The sequence below is a fragment of the Apteryx rowi genome, unplaced genomic scaffold (assembly GCF_003343035.1).
Source record: "Apteryx rowi isolate R43461 unplaced genomic scaffold, aptRow1 scaffold_154, whole genome shotgun sequence".
NCBI lineage: Eukaryota > Metazoa > Chordata > Aves > Apterygiformes > Apterygidae > Apteryx > Apteryx rowi.
Window position 1 is genome coordinate 858,738 of NW_020447797.1, and position 17,111 is coordinate 875,848.

The window sequence follows — 17,111 nt, forward strand, 5'->3', positions numbered from 1 at the left end:
TAGTGCCATGAACAGGCAGGATCAACTTTTTTCCCCTCCAAAGGGCAAAGAGTCATATACCATCCCCAGCTGAACCTTGGTGCTTCGAGCTTTTCAGGAGATGTTACCTAAACTTTATTAAAAGAAAAAGAACAATGTTTAAATATCAACACTGGACTAGCCCAGTCTTTTTCCAAAGTCCACATTCTTCATATGAAGCACACACCGCGTCCTGGATTCCCCAAGGCTGCATGTTCAGAAGTTCACAGTACATGGAACCATGTCATTTTGTATTTTCTTGAGTTTCCCCTCCTTGCTCAGAGCAGCCACCCTTTGTGGTCATTTACCAGATAAACCTCAAGCCGATTCCTATCCACATGGCTTGGCCTAAGATGCCGAAGGTTTTCTTGATGAGAGTTGATGTTGTCATGCTCTATGGATGGAAAAAAGCAAGAGAAAAAAAGCACCTGGTACAGGTTTCTTGAGACCCTTGCGGATTCCTCTATTCCAAAGCTGTTTCTGAAAGTCTTTTTGTCGGTTTCTCAAGCAGTTTTTGGCCTATTACTCTGTCTCAGTTTGAAGAGCTGTTATTGGATGATCCAGAGGTTGATGCAATTGCAGCTCCAGCTGGGCTGCTTGTGGATACAGATTTGCGGATATGAGGCAGCAAGTATGGGTCACAGGCCAGCTGCTGGACATCTATCCGATCCTCCTTTCGGTAGGCCAAACAACGTCTGATAAATGCCTGCAGATACCCCAAAGGCAAAACAAGAATCAGTACACTGACAGAAACGGGAAGTTTTCTTCGATAGAAAATTCTTTGGGAGCTGAGCCAATCTGACAACCCCAGTGCTGAAATTCCTTCCCAAGTGACTGCGCAGACAGCCCAGCTCTTATGCCAGAARCTCATCTTTTATCAGGAGAAAGCACGGGAGAGACACATGCCGTACCGCATTCGATCCTCCGYCTGACAACTACAACACAGCAAAGCCACAGACTGCTCTGCAGGAGGTAAGCRCTAAACACAAAATTCCTTGCTCGGTTTAGGGAAGCTAAGAGGAAGGAACTGTCAGYGTGGATCACTGACTGAGGTACGCAGCGTGATCAAGCTTGCTGCAACAAGATTTACCTTTGCTTCTGGCGTGACTACTGGCTTTGGAGGGAACTGCACCTCGGTAGCTTTCAGGATTGTGTTCTCCTGCAGAATATCTTGTTGTGACTGGTTGTGGCCRAAGGGCTACCAGAAAAATAAAAGACAGTGGTTAAAGGTTGACAGCAGGCCTTAAAAGACCCATAACGCTACTGTTTATCATCACTTGACATCACCATTTTTCCAGGCAAGAAGCCCATACAGGCAGTGAAAGTGCTGCAGATTCCAACCAGATTAGCACGACACACTGCTCCTGTGCTTAAACTGAACAAAACGGACCAAGCTGCAACACGTCCAGAGGTGACTCCCGCTCAGGAGGGAACTCCACCTGCTTCCAGACCTACTAGGTCAGCAAGAAGGTCTTCATCTAACTGAACTGTCAGGAAAGTCACCCGCCTCAGTCATTGCTGGGCTGGTTCCACCGCCTGCCTGCCTGACAGCACTAAGCCCAGCATGTTTGTGAGTCCAGGCATTCACAATCCTTAGTTACCAAGAATTGACGAAAACAAGCATTGATGGAATCCTTATCCTGCCCCACCCAATCTCTTCTGTTGTCATAAAACACACTCAGATCGCCTTTCCTCAGGACAGTCACCTCCTCCTCATCCAGACTCCTCCCTTCCAAAAAACATCCTAAAAGCTTCTAGAGTAGGTCTTTGTAAGAAGCTCTTGTTTTAAAAGAGTTGCAGCTGGTGAGCAGTATCACGCTCAACGGGCATTGAAAGCATCACAAAACAACGCCGCGCAAAGAACCCCAGGTGTCTGGCCCTGAACGGCACGCTTGTCCTGCCCTTAAAGGCTTCAGTGGAAACATGCCCAGCAGAAAGAAAAGCTCTGCAGAGCATTGCTTCTAAAGGAAGTGCCATGTAGAGGTGAACGCAGCCTAGTAAACTCTCCCCATCTCATTAGCTTGGGCTCTGTCCTGGAACTGATGGCAAAGAGACAAGGTAGAAGCAGCAGCTTCTAGTCTGGGGAGGAGAAGGAAGCAGAAGCCAGGGCTGCCTCCAGAGAGTTTGGGAATCACCACTGGGAAATGGGTTAAATGCCTTCTTACCTTTCTACCATAGAGACACTGATAGAAAATGACTCCCACTGACCAGACATCAACTTTATTTGAAATCTTTGGAGGTTCTTTCCCAACCACAAAACATTCTGGTGGCAGATACCTGGTTGGAAGGAAGTGACAACAGATCATTAGTACCATCTCCAAATACATTGAGTCATTTAACATAGAAAAGAAGAAACAAGCTTCTGCAGTCAGACGTTAGCTTGGGACTCAAAGGACCCAATTCTAGTTCTTTCATTCCCATTTATCCTTGGGCCAAGATCACCACTGTGTATTGCTTCCCTGAAACAGTGATCTCACAGGACTCTCCAGACCTCCATGGTCTAAGCTGGTCAGCACAGTCAATTTCTTTAAACCAGAGCACATAAAATAATCCCAATTACTTTTATCTTTAAAACTGGCATTTGTTGTTGAAAGGCCTTGGCCAGCAGTTTTGCAATGGAAACACTCAGCCAGCGGTGAAGGTAGTGACAACACTTGGCAGGGGGGATGAAATACTGCTGAAAACATCTTTCACATGACACTTGAACGTGAAGCTGTGACTACAGATAGCACTGCAAGATTTACATCTTTTGTAAGATTTAACTCTATGGATTTTCACCACATTAGACTGGAATTCTCTTTCCATCTCCCTGACCCATTGGTATTTCCATAGTATTCTCCACCTCCTCACCTAAACTGGTGTTAGTGCCATTACGCACTGTGAATAGCTGCCAAGCTCCACTCCAGAGTTGGCTATTTCAGCAGTGTGCGGCATATGCAGTTTTTCATCAGGCCCTCTGGATAAGAGATGGTTTTCAAATGTGTAAACACCAATGCACTAGAAAGCAAAAGGCTGCCAGCCTCAGAAGGAGCTGTGTGTGACAACTGAACGAGCAGTTTCTAGGGTCTCAAACCTCCAGTGTCTCAAGCTGTCACAGACAACGGCAGCACATACAGAACTGACATGGATCCAAAGCTGTTTGTAAACTATTTTTGATCTCTAACTTGCAAGTGCCCCAGGCAACACTTACCAGTAAGTACCAGCCCCCTGCGATGTCAGTTCCATGCCATCAACAGAGTTGTAGCTGTCATCATCCATGATTTTGGAAAGTCCAAAATCTGTGATTTTTATCTCTCCACATGCAGTACCATTGACTAGAAGAATATTACCTAAAGGGAACAAGAAACAGCCTCTTAGGATACACATCCAGCAGGAAAAGGCAGCAACAAAATTGCAATGCATTCCGCACCCTGCAGGAGAAGACAAGCAACCTGCAAAACACAGAGCTGCAGCAGTCTGGGGCAGAATAACTTTGTAACCCAGCATTAGTTGGAGCCTTCAGATTATGAGCTCTACTCTCCAAATCAGCTTGATGCCCACGCTGTTTTGCTCCCTCCCAAAGGGGACTGGTCCTGTTCAAAGGGCAGGTCAAGAAGGGAGACAGAAGTGCGCACACACACTCAGAGTTATGACTCATTCTGCCCAGATGTCCTGACTTGCCCTGGCCTTTCAACAGCCAAAAACTCTCTCCTTCCTAGCATAGTGCTCCCCAGGGGCTTGCTAAGCTCAAAAAGGGCAGTTACTGCTTAGGGAAAAACCTTTTAAGAATCCATCAAGGATCAAGCAGTCGGATCATCACAGTTCAAAGCCTACAATAAAGCAGCAGAACTGTGCAYGAAGGCAGTGGATGAATCACTATTTCAGACAACTGTAGGCAGAGCTCTGCAGCACGCTCAGACATCAGCACTCAGTTGGGGGAGAAACAGGGTAACAAAAACTAGTGCAACAGCACCACCTCCTGTACAGATTCCTCTTGCTGATGCAATAAACCACATCGCATATCAGTTACACAACAGTGATGAAGTGCCAGCAGTACAGGGAGACAAACCAGAGATAACCGTCTGATGAGACAGTTGAATTTTACCGCATTAAGAAAAAAAAAGCAAGGCAGCCAATATGCATCGCCCCAATCTAACTTCCATTTTTGCCCTCCTGACTCTCTCCAATGCTAGAAGGAAAGGGAAACCTGTGACAAAGCTGGGAGAGACACAGTAAGCATTACTGAATTCAAAGGCAGACCTCTGAGCAAACACAACTCGACTGCAGTCCACAAAGCTGAGGACCTGCAGTGCAATACGAAATCAAACACTTCCAGGTTAGCTTCTGCCACACAGTTCTTGAGCAGATGATGATTACAGAAAGAATAAGCCAGAAGAATGGAAACAAGAAAYACTAGTAATTATGGGAACTTCTATGAAACAATAACAGAAGCTCCCAACAACAGCAGAATACAAGCAGGACACTGAGAAACCAAACGCAGACAYTGGTGGTTCAAGGGCTCATTCTAAATAAGGAGGTTTCTTTTCCTGGAATGTAACTTCCTTGTTTCGTGTTGCAACTCTGGGAGACAATAGCCTTTCCCAGCATGTTCTATGCATTTCAGCTCTTTCTTGTTGCAAGTTAATCTTCCCAGCCAGGCCTGTCTCCTTTTTGCTGTCTGACCAAAGTAAACTTCCCTTAGTTACTTATAACCYATTACCTTTAATTAGCATCCTTAAACATGTCAGTTAGCAGCACAACATACCTGGTTTAAGGTCATAGTGTATGATGGGAGGTTTGATTTCATTTAAGTATTTTAAAGCATTCACAATCTGCATGATAATGGATCGCGCCTCTTTCTCCGACATTAACTTGTGCTGTTTCAGGTAGAAGTCCAGATCATTTCCCTCACAGTATTCTAACACTGTACAAAACCTAAAGGCAAAACAGYAATTGTTGTGATTAAACAAAACGGAACACTTTGTTGTTGCTTCTCTGTAAGAGACCATTTGTTCAATATATTAAATTAAAAGCCCTCCAGCTCTTTCTACAAATATAATACCAGAATGGTCCTCAATAATGGCTGGAGATCCCTGATTTAGTGCTAGGATCAGAAGTAGACAGCTAAAATAGCTGAGGCACATGCCCAAGCTAACTAAAAAGTGGGATTTATTAGTAGGGCATCACATCTGATCTAATATGGCGCATCGCTTTATGAGTTAGCATCTCTGCAAAACCAATTTACGTAGAAACAGTCTGAGACATCTCTGCAGTACAGTCTACAGCATTGGTATGGACATTCCCAGGACTCTGCTGGGAAGCTTTATTAGACCAAATATTTTGTAGTCAATGGGTCAAAYCGAATTGAAGCACACAGCAACATAACTTACGAGTCAGTATCCAGCGAAAAGTAGTCATATAGCTTAACTATTCGAGGATGATCCAGTTCTTTGTGAATTCTGTACTCTCTACATGCATGTCTGAAAATAGGAAAGTCTGGGCATTAGTCATACAAGTAACTTTATTCTGAGTTCTGTGGATAGAGCACCCAGACATAGCACTCAGCAGTCCAAGTTTAATCACAAACCCATGCACATTATTTAGACAGCTTAAGAAAAGGCAAGCAAAGGAGGAATTGCTCAGAACAGTCCTTGTGAATCAAGGAATCTGAGTGCATCTTGAACGCTGGCAGTACTACAAAATAACTAATCCTGATTAATAGTACTGGCAACCAAAGCAGAATAACCTCATAATAAATTGTTAAGTGATCCAAGATAGCTGAATACAAAAAAGCAGCAAGTTCTAGAAAAATTCCAGGATGCTCAACTTCCAAGCTTCAATTCCAGCTTAGCTTTTGCCAGTGACTTGTTGGGAAACTGGGGAAGTAAAGCCACAGTTTGGTCTTTGAAGCTCTGTCGAGAAGGTTTGGCTGCCATTCTGCAGTGCTTATCTAATCCACGGCATTAAGAAATAAGTGTTGCCAACACCAAAAGGCTTCCTGCACCTCCCTTCTAGGCTGTGACATACATATATTCCTAACCAGCTGTAAAAGGACCAAGTATTCTAGGAAACAAAGGAAGGGGAAGGCTATCAGAAAGCACAACGCAGGTGTGTACCTGGAAGACAGGTATGAGCACCCGCTTCCTACATGAGTGGAGTCTAGATGTCTTGGAGAGGAGAAGCCACTTTAACGCTTTTTTCCTAGAGCACTACTGCTGCTGTAAAACCCTGTGCCACAGTACATACACAAAGATGTGTGTGCACATTTCAGGCACTGCTAAACTGACCATACCTTTTTCAAGTTACTGGGACTGAGACCGGCTTTCTAAATGTGGCAAAACACAGAAAAAAATGGCAGCCTGCTCAAAAATACTGGATAACCAAATACATCAGCAGAGTTTGGAAACACGGCCCTCTGCTTTACAGCCTTACTTACTTGTGATAGTTTTCTTTCTTCTCATCTCTCCAGTTCTTATTTAACTGGTGTATTTTCACAGCTACATATCTCTGTTCTGTTAAATCAAACGCCTGCAGAGAGAAGAGCTGAAAATCAGTAGGAACCAAAACTTCAAGTTAATACTGCAAAAGCAGACAAGCTCCAAAAAACCAATGTCCCCACCCAGGAAATCAGCATTACAACACACTGAGCGAAGAGCAAACCCGTATTTTGATGTAATTGGTTTCACTAATGAAACCAAGCAACTCTGAAAACAATTGAGTGTTCTGCGCTTGGATCTGACCTCCCAATGGGATCTAACTAATGTTGCATTTATTGTGACATTTTACCACCAGCTACAATGGGATCAGAAAGACCATATTATCAAAATATAGTCAGTTAATCACACTGGGAAAGATGCTACCATTATTCCCCCAAACCACTTAACTCATTTTCTACACTGTTAAAAAAACAAACCAAAACATGCAAAGGATTTTTAATGCTTTATTTCACACCGGTAGCTCAGTTCTCCATCTTAGACCAAAATGTTGCAGCTCGTTTAAAAGCTGGAGAATTCAGTGGCTGAATTGTATAATTCTTGCGCTATGTTTTTTCTCCCAGTTTTTGCTATTTAGGCTGCCTTTAAAGAACGGACCACTAGAAAAGTGCTCCTGGAGAAACGCAGACATCTTTTACCTTGTCTGAGGCAGCAAAACCTAATAATTTACAGTACACATGCAAGACCCTCTTGTAAGCAGAAAAGAATAATTGTGTCGCAAAGGTTGCATCCTTCCTCYTAGCATGCAAGAGATTGGCCAAGACTCTGGAGAAGAGGGTTAGGTGTTTCTTTGTTTTAATAACATTATTACAACTCTTAAGYGTGGTCAGGTAAGAAGCATTCATATCCTCTTGCTTTTAACTCTGGAGCCYAGACTCTCTACAAAGCCAGCAGAGCCTCCAAAGAGCAATTCACAGTACCTACATGCGATCACTCCCTCCTTTCACTGCCCGAGCAGACTAGCCGCCCTGTTTAGACACCTAATGTTATACTGCATCAGAATGACAAGTCACCACGAAGCTTCCAATATTGGCGTAGTTATTTTAATTATAGCTGAATTCAATGGGAATTAAGACTAGTGAGTGCTGACGGAGAATATTTAGAACTGGAGAGGCTTTAAGTGTAATAGTCAAATTGAAAGCACAGCCGCAGTATCACAGGTCTCGGCCATGTAAAAGTGCTGACATACAAGTAATCCTCAGTTCCAAGAAAATCCCAAGCCTACACACACACAGATTCTGCTACTTCAGTGTGTAAAAGGGAAACACAAGACAATARTTTTCTACTCCCAGGAAATGAAGGCTTTGCTATGCTACTGTTGGAGTTTTCTCTTCTGTTTACAGCAATGTTCAGACTTAATATGCTATACTCGATAAAACTTAGCCACTTCTGTATTTACGTGTAGCTCTTGAACAAACCAGTGTTTTATTTCTCTATCCTGGCAAAACTTGCAGACCTAGTGCGATATTTTCTTAAAACATATTTGTAGGAAATAATGACCTCTGAAGACAAAAGCAGAACCTAAAAATCTCAAATCTGCTGTCTAATAAAAGCCAGATGTAACGTTTCCTCCTCCCTTCTTCCCTCCACAACCACATGCACCATTGAGAAAACAAGTGCAAGATTCTGCTTACTGCAATATTTCATTGCAGATTCAGATTACACCACAGACTGCTGCTTCAAATTTACCTTATATACTTCACTGAAGCCGCCTCTACCCAGAAGATGTAGCAACAAATATCTATCATTTAGCGTTGGATGGTCTTTAAATCTGGAGAGAAAGGAGAGTTTAAGAACACTGACAGTAACAATGCAATCTACTGCACAGTAACAGCTATTACACAGCTTAGAAGCAACATTTTTATATTACGACTGAAAATTTTAAAACTGTGTTAATGGCTGCCAGATTTGACACTATTTGATCACGTTGCACTGATAAAAGACCACATAACGATACTGATTTATTTGGAAGCCTTTATCTCACCATAGCTTCCAGTTAACCCTCCCCACCAAACAAGTAACATACTAAGGTAAAACACCGATTAAAAAAAAAAAAAAAGTATTTCCTATTAGGAGGTTTTTGTCCATGACTCTCATGCGCTTACTGTGAATTATCTTCATTGTGTATCCTTTTCAATTCCCTGATATGTAGATTTCTAACCCTTTCTAGCCGTTCCAACTCTGCCTGGATCTCTGCTTCTTCCTGCACAAGGAAAAAAAACAAAAAGAAAACACAATACCGTTTAAGACAACGCAGTTAGCATTTCTGCCTGATTTATGGAACCACAAATGGAATTCCACTTGTGAAGAAGTTACTGGTAAATAGCTTGTTTGAGAGATTAAAGAGATATTCACAGGCAACTTCAAGATTTGGGCGGAAGGTGAAAAGAACAACGTTAACATTAAAGAAAAGGAGATTCCAGGTCCTATCTTCCATCCCAAACTCTTACAGAGTATTACTCTGAAAACTATCACATCACAAACTTTACAATAAATTTCCAATACGTTTTAGGATCGTATGTTCTCCACCCAAGAAATTTAAAAGCCACCTAAAACAAAGTGGAAGCAAGTTACAGCTGGAAACTTTTGTCTCAAGAGGCATCATTTAAATGCACAGCACACTTCAGGATACAACAGTAAGGTGCGTAGAGACTCGTTCACACCTAAATAACAAAGAGCTGATGCCAAGCACAAACAGTCTAGCGTTAAGAGGCAGGAATACCATAAAACATCCTTAAGTTTGCGTGGCAAACAGGTCATATTAAGAACAGTAGACTGCATCAGTGCAAGTTGAACGGCCTACTTAGTAGGCTGTTTGGATTCTKGTCCCTCTCTACGTCTTCAACGCTGAGAACAGGGAAGATCTCCCCCTAGGACTCTTCTAGTTTAACTGAGGCCCTTCTCTGCACTTTAAAACAGGAATGACTGATGAATCATGTACTTCGTGAAAGCATTTAACTGCTGCTTGCTGGCAAAAGGTTTTTTCTGGACCATAGACATGTTATTGTTCTTAAAAAGACTATCTTTGTTCCAGACAGCATCAGGTCTAGAAATAAAATCAGGAAGTACAAGTGCTGAGAGCCTCTGCCTCACACAGGAATACATTATGCTCAGCAACTCTGTCTCTGTGGTTTGCACCAGCTCTGGTCCTGCACCTCCTCTGTTCAGGGCTCCACAGCTGTTTTTGCAGAAACTCAGCCTCTGCTGGGACAAGGGAACGAGGACAGCCCTCGAAAGTAAGGGGCAGGGATGTCGYGATGTCACACGGGGATGGGGCAGTGTCTGGAGAGGATGGAGGATGTGAAAGAATGCAACGGGGTCTCGTTTGAGATGAGCAGGAGAACAGGGCAGGGTGTAAGTTTGTGCCAGGTGTCCATTCTGTGTATCAAAATGGCAAGAGCGGCAAGTTGTAGCGCCCTCAAGTAAGACAGGAGAATTCACACCACTGCGGACAGGGTGGCAAACCTCAATGAAAACATGCGCCTTAAGCARTATTATTTGCTATATATGACTCAAGGGACATAGTTACCCATTTGTCTTGTGACTCTGCTCCTTCCCTTCTCAACTCGTTCTATTTTTAGGCAGAAAGAATGAGCCAGTTTCCAAAAGCGGAGAAGGATAAGCACAGGCTTCAGACAATGCCACGATCCCAGAACATTACTTCATTTTCCATAAAGGTCAGGTTCTAAATGGATTCCTCTGTTCCAGGGTGGCACACTACAGGCCAGCAATAAACGGACCTGCAATTAATACGCTGTAGCGATGCGGAAGCTGGAGGGCAAGTATGCCTTTAGCGCACTCCTGCCCAGATCACGTATCTTTGCTCACAGCTCAATAAAACACGATTGGCAAAGTGCCAGCGGATGCCATGTGCGCCTTAACTTTCCCTTGCCATGGCATATAACAAGGGGTACAGTGGCATCGATGAAGCCTTGCATTCAATGTATGTCAAGGATACAGGAAAAAAACGCATGTAGAGCTCAGACACCACCAGAGAAAAGGCAGCAGACTCTTGCAGTGTGTTTGCACCCTTCCTCTCTGTTCCAGATGGAGAAAGCAAGCTCATGTTATTCTCTGGCCTTTAGCAAGGATCACAGCTAACCAGGAAACAGCAAAAGACATCTATTTTCTTGGTACTTCATCTGCTGAAGTGTCCTGGAAGTTTTATTTATGTTATTGCAGTCACTTAAAAGGAAACCAACAGCTTATCTAAATATAACTTCACTTGCAGGTGCAGCTCCTGCTGAAGCCAATGTTTTTGAAAACAAACGTGCTTTACAACTAGCTAAGTACTGTTAGCTTCCAAAAGCCCAACAGATTTTTTGGACTGTTACTAATAATGCTGGTTACTTGCCATTGCAAAGAAACGGGAAAGTCATTGATGCCTGCACTTTTTGTTGTGTTCTCGTAATTTTCTTCCGTTTTTGTATTTCATGACAGGACCTAGCATTTTAATTTACGCTGTATTTCAAACTGTAACAAGAATCAAGTTTCTGTGCCAGAAAGGCGTTCAGGTATCCATGCTTCTATCAATAGGAGTTGAGCCAATTGGCCCATGCCTTCACGTTCTCCCATACTAGTTGCATACAGGGCCCAGCACTAGGTTGGCCCTAGTGACATAGTAAGATGGGTCAAAACAGTGAAACTCTACATGAAAACATAACTGTAAGAACGGAGTCTACTTACTGAAGCAAAGAACATCTTTCCTCAATACCACTTTCTTGGAAAATATGATTAAAAAAACCGTAGCCACCCCTTCCAACCAACAAAAACCTCCTACTTACCGAACAAAGAGATGCTGTTGTTCATAAAACCCTGAATCAAAAAACCTACCTAAAAGCCTTTTCTGCAGTTAGTTCTTACCTTTTTAAGATGACCTAGTCGGAGTTTGAAGATTTCCTCCTGTTCGTGATATTCTGCTAACGTTAACCTGCACACAAGGGACAGAGATCCAATGCGTTAAGTTTCAATGCATCTGATATAACAAACGGACAATTTGCAGTATACACACCAGCTATATATACATTTAATAATCCATAACATTCTCCTGCGGAAATGACCCCTATGCAGAGTACTTCAACACCTGGCAGGGAGCTTTTAGTTAAACTCTGCAATCTATCAGTCAAATAAAAGAGACCAAAAGCTCAAACCTCAATAAAATAGCTACACATATCAAATTCAAACCCAAGTCCCTAATAACAACTACTTAACATACTGATTGGCTTTTAACAAAGAAAGCTAAAACGTAATCTAAATATGGAGCACTGAACCATAAGTATTCTACATCTTATTCTTCAGCTTAAGCTTGGCTTTACTGTTTGATTTTCAAGTTTTTTCTCGTAGTAACAGAAAGTAACCTGTTCACTCCAGCACTAGCACTGCACCTGGCAACAGTGCTACTACAGAGAGAGCACTAAACCGGGATTCAGAAGTTTTTCTGTTCCAGGCTCTAAGTCATTTCCAGAGAAACCCTGGGCAGTTTACTTCACCTTTCCACCTCTTTGACCCCACACGTGAGAGGCAATGGGATACCATCAGCATGTTCCTGATGGTAAATGATGCACAAAGTTTCCATCCTAGATCGCTGGTCAAAAAAGGCACTCAAAGTCTCATAGTGTTTTCAGCGTATTTTAGAGCCAAAGAGAAGCATGTATGACAGAAGCAAAGAACAGCCTTAAAACTAAAATAGCGACAGATCCCATCACGAATGAAACAAAGACATGCTGAGATCCTTAAAGTTAGAAAGCTGATCACTACACTGATTTTCTCGTTACCATCAGCAAAGAGTTTGTTAAAAACGTCATGCACTTGAACCTAGAATTATGTAGCCCTTATCAAATGCATTTGTTTACTTTGTAAACAAGACACCCATGTGACAGCATATAAGGAACTTTGGTGAATCTAAAGCGAGATGAAACTATTTCCCTAGAGGATTTCTGTTGCAGCAGTTACGCTCTGCAGAGTATTTAGTGCAGAAGTTAGCGCATGGGTCCTCCACAGCACCAATACTGCATCGAGTTTCAAGAGGGGACGGAGCCCTATATCTGCGTAGGGCTGCGGGACCCTGCCTCACTGTACAATAAATGAAGAGCAGGTTACATTCAGACAGTTGATTAAGCGCTCGTCTTGAAATGCTCCTACTTCTCTCCACTACTGATAACGCAGAGGGTCTACCTATTTGAAACAACTGCTTTGGCAGTTGTTAGCTGATAAGTTTAACGCAAAACTCACAACCCATGTTCCCTTTGAAGGAACTTCTGCCATAAGGAACTGCTTAGTATGCTGCTTAGTACAAATTAAAATTATATATAAAAAACACCCAGTACYAGAAATGTTTATGTAATGACTCATTTGATAGAAAAGTGTGCCATTTTACAAGAAAAACATGATGACCTGAATTTTAATCAGATTCAGCTAATCTAAAAGGCCATGGAACACATCGAACGGGAACAAACCTTCCTGGAATTTTAGACCTTTGGTTGGTATTTCTGTATACGGAATAATGGGACTACTGAATAAGCCAGCGACAAGCTTTCTGCATGACCTTGCGCACAAGAGAAATACAGGGCTAGACACCAACAATCTGGTCATTAAACAAGAGATGGAATGACTACCACTGGGCTAACACTGCCCAAAATAGCTGCATGTTTGCAGTTAGCCTTACAAAAAAAAGAAAAGAAATCAAGGATGCTGTAAGACAAACATTGCCCTGTTTAACATAAGCATGCTTGAAATACGCTACGTCTACTGCAGCTGAGGGCTCTAACATTGCCCAAGTTATCCTGACAAACCTCAGACAGCCCCAGCAGGTTAATCTTCTTGAATGAAACCATCTTGTTCTCATTCACAGCGTAGATGCCATTTTCAGGAGAGTACTGGTGGGGAGGGTATGTTTAAGTTTGCATCATGGGGCCGTCCTCTCCTTTTCAGACACAGAACAGCCCTACTAAGATGAACCAAAATGAAACTGAGGGATTTAGCTGTCTACTTCTCATTCAAATGAGACATTTCCATTCAACTTGCCTAAAAAAGAGCATCTGTAAGAACTCCACAAAAAAACCCTCCCTCCACAATTGGAAAGATTTTGCATCTGAAGCGCAACCCAGCAAATCCATTTATGGGATAACTAATGATCGAGCAAGTATTCATTGAGCGTACTGCTTCAGCTGACGTGCAAGAACACTGTTTTCGTAARCTAAAACGCTCCACATGAACCACATCCATGCACTGGCAAGCAGTTTTTATACAAAACACCACAAGCAGCTCTTCTAAACCACAAAGGCAAAACCCTGAAATATAACAGCAAAGAACAATAAAACAGCAGGAGAAACAGAGGGGAAAAGACCAGGTAGCACAAAAAGGCCTACTAGCAAATCCAGGCAAAGCCAGGAAATAACGGTGAGGCAGGTTGGCAACGCAGGCAGAAGCCCGCTGGATACCACAGATACGTATCATGATTGCCAGCCACACCAAGGCCTGTGCAGCCATGTCTACAGCATAAGCCACACTGCAGCCGTATCGTCTTTCTGCTGGGTAGGAACATCCCTACAGAAATGGGATGCCTTAAATGCATCAGAGAACAGGCTTGGGGCTTGGACTTCTCCATTCAGGAATATCCTCTCTTCCAAATCGGTATCAATACACCTTTCAGGGAAAAGAGAAGCCTGTAATATTCTAAAACCGTTCTAGTGAAAAATGGCTTCCCCCTCTAAGTGCATCAAGACTTTCAGAGCAGCAGTAACTTCAAAAAAGAAGCTACAAAGGAAAGAATAAAGTTTCAACTACCTTTCTACTTCCCTTGACTGAAATACCTGGAAAGGACTGCTCTGGAGATACAGTACAATACTTAATGCACTGTCTTTATAAAGAGCATCTTTTTCTCCAGTATTTCCAGTTAATTGTTTGAAAAGCCTCACCAGAAAGTACGTGTATTGCACTGTACAGAAATACCAAAACGAAGTGGGAAGTTGCAACAGTTCAGAAAAAGACACTGCTTTTCAAACTTGATGCAGCAGGAACACTGGGAAAAGTTACTGCCTTCAAAAAAAGGTCAAGCTCATACAAAGTTTGGACTCAATAACGATCCCTGTTTTACTCCAATGAAAACTATTTAGAACTGCAGCCAGATGTTCCTGAATGCCAGGCTAATTCCACAATATTCATTTGTGCATGGAATGAAGCCTAGAGGCAAGGGCAGGATTCCATTTCCCAGCAGATATTTCGTCCTCTAATCAAAGCATAAAGCTTTGCAATGCACCAAGAAGGCCGCACAACGTACGTTTCATTTTCTGCTCCATTGGTCTTGTTCTTGCGCTGCTTCTGCTCATTGCTTGCTGGAGGTGTCTGTCCCATTGCAGGTGGCTTCCGTTTCGCTAACATTTTTCGTTGCCTTTCTATTTCTTCCCGCTGGGAATTTATCCTTTCCTGTTGCCTGGAAAGAAGAGGGCAGAAAAGACATGAGGCAGAGAACTAATGAGATGTACCCAGTTGTCTTCAGCATCTGCTCTTAACAAATTAAAGCAATGAATTTCAGATCAGTTGTACTTGTAAGATTAGTAACTAAATGTTTTTGTACAGAAAAGGGGGGTGCGCCAAACACTACAACCAAGAGTTTTTTAATGTATTTTACATAAAAGGGGATTCTTTTCCTGGCCCACAGAAACCTTTCAGTAAGTGAAAGGTTTTATTCATGCAGAGGATATCCCCAAAACAAGGAGCTTCTAACCTCAAGGAAAACCCAGGCATCCATGGTAAGTCACTAACTTTCCACAAACTCTTTCCTAAAAGGCTCTGTTCTGAATCTGAGACTTTCCTGTTAAAACCATTCCTGAAGTCTGGCACYGTCTGAGAAAGGATCCTTCTACCTCAGAGTTACAGTTAAACTATCCTTAGYTCTCTAAAATGTAACTAATACCATTCCAAATTTCACTAAGAAAACAGTCTCTCCTCCAAGAAAGAGGATTTTATCACTATAAAATAACTAGGCAGTTTTAAAAGTACTCTTGAGATTTTTAATGTAAACGGCTTGAGAATTTACATACTTAATTCACTTTTTAAAAAGGGACTGAGATTGTAGCTAAAGATTCGAGAAGTATTTTTTCCACCTCTTACAGCACAAACTAAGGAAAAAATTATAAAACCCTTAATCTGTATTTAACAAGAGCTGCAACTCCCTATCAGACTACGGGGAAGCGATCTGATTGTAAGGGAGCATACATAGCTCAAGTATGCAATTAATTTGCAGAGTCCTACTTTAAAGGTCTAGGCCAGGTGGGAATTCACTGGATATTTCCATTAACGTCCTGCATAAAAGTGTCTCCGATCTTCACTTCCAGGTATCTGCAGCCCCTTTGATCACTGTTGCCAGGAGGCAAAAGAAGTCAAGCCGTGTGTGTTTTCTCTTTTAAGCTTCTCTACTTAGCATCTACTTTAAAAAAAAAAAAAGCTAAATAGCCTTCTTTGACTAATGTATGCAGTTACGCAAATCAAATTGATTGATTCAAGATACATGCGAGAATTCAGTCCATCTCTCCACCCCAGAGGCACTGCACAGCCAGCTAGGCGCACTAAGAATACCCAACAGYGCAGACTACGTTCCTCCAACCCAGAGGCAGACTCAGACAATTTGATTCCCGTTTCAAGTCTCTGGAGTTCTACATGGAAACGCATTTCTCACTTTGACACTAAAAGATTCCCCATTGCTATGAACTGTCACTAGCCGAGTTCCTAACCGATCCTTTCATACATCAGTCACACCATTCCCATGTTTTGACATGCAAGGCACCACACATGACTGCTTAGTTTTTCCTTCTCTGCCTCTGAAGGTAAAGATAACTCTATTTGTCCTCACTTGATGAGGTTCTGGAAAGCATAGCCGTCCGTCCACTGCTCAGTGAAAGACGCCCCGTGCCGCACCGTAGTGAAGTGACCTAGCCTCAATCGATCCTGCATGCTCTTATCTCTGCATGCCATCTTCTCCTGTTTTGACTGAAAAACAAAACAGATGTTAAAATATAAGCCATGAATTAGCAGCTGAGAGCTATGCCATGTTTTAAATTACGACCAACTCTTATCAACATTCACTGTTTCAGTACTGCTGATCTGAAACCCAGTTGAAAATCATTGATCACATCATCGATGGTGTTTCACACTGGCCTGACAGATGTTTGTTTGACAGCTCCTTTTCTGTGACATTTCAGTCTCACCTTTCCTTCCCTGTTACTGCTGGTGGAGCTTGTCCATTCTATCATGACTTGAATTCAATCTAGCAGTCGGATTAAAGCTATCTCTTCACATCAATAGTTTAGCTAGACTCGAGATTGGGCTCTGATCAGGCCTTTATTCATTCACACAGGAAACGAGGGAAGAAAATGCACCCTGAATCAGTGTTAAGACTAAGATACAGTGATCAGCCAGCTCAGTCCTAGACAAGCACCACTCCCAGAAGCGATACAATCTCAAATAGGTCACCAACTCACATTTAAAAAAAAAAAAAAAAATGGTGGTGGTGTCTGACACAGAGTATTTCCTGCAAGTGAAAGGAAATTTCAAAGGCCTGAGATGAGAGCAGTAAAGCTTCAGTCAGGATTAAAGATGAACCAGCAAAGCTCCTCACTACAG

General features: G+C 42.4%; 1 protein-coding gene across 5 annotated transcripts in view; it reads right to left on the reverse strand.

Annotated features, from left to right (window-relative positions):
* Window positions 1-277: 277 nt before the first annotated feature.
* TLK2 (tousled like kinase 2) overlaps window positions 278-17,111 on the reverse strand; it is a 42,965-nt gene continuing 26,131 nt past the window's right edge. For all 5 annotated transcript variants that reach the window (XM_026059236.1, XM_026059240.1, XM_026059239.1 and 2 more), the window contains 12 exons: window positions 16,342-16,478; window positions 14,770-14,922; window positions 11,355-11,421; window positions 8,597-8,694; window positions 8,181-8,262; window positions 6,434-6,525; window positions 5,388-5,477; window positions 4,763-4,932; window positions 3,209-3,347; window positions 2,184-2,295; window positions 1,109-1,216; window positions 278-724 (listed from right to left, as the gene is read on the reverse strand). In XM_026059236.1, the coding sequence (XP_025915021.1) occupies window positions 551-724; window positions 1,109-1,216; window positions 2,184-2,295; window positions 3,209-3,347; window positions 4,763-4,932; window positions 5,388-5,477; window positions 6,434-6,525; window positions 8,181-8,262; window positions 8,597-8,694; window positions 11,355-11,421; window positions 14,770-14,922; window positions 16,342-16,478 (1,422 nt within the window). In that variant the 3' untranslated portion in view covers window positions 278-550. The remainder of the gene's footprint in view (window positions 725-1,108; window positions 1,217-2,183; window positions 2,296-3,208; window positions 3,348-4,762; window positions 4,933-5,387; window positions 5,478-6,433; window positions 6,526-8,180; window positions 8,263-8,596; window positions 8,695-11,354; window positions 11,422-14,769; window positions 14,923-16,341; window positions 16,479-17,111) is intronic.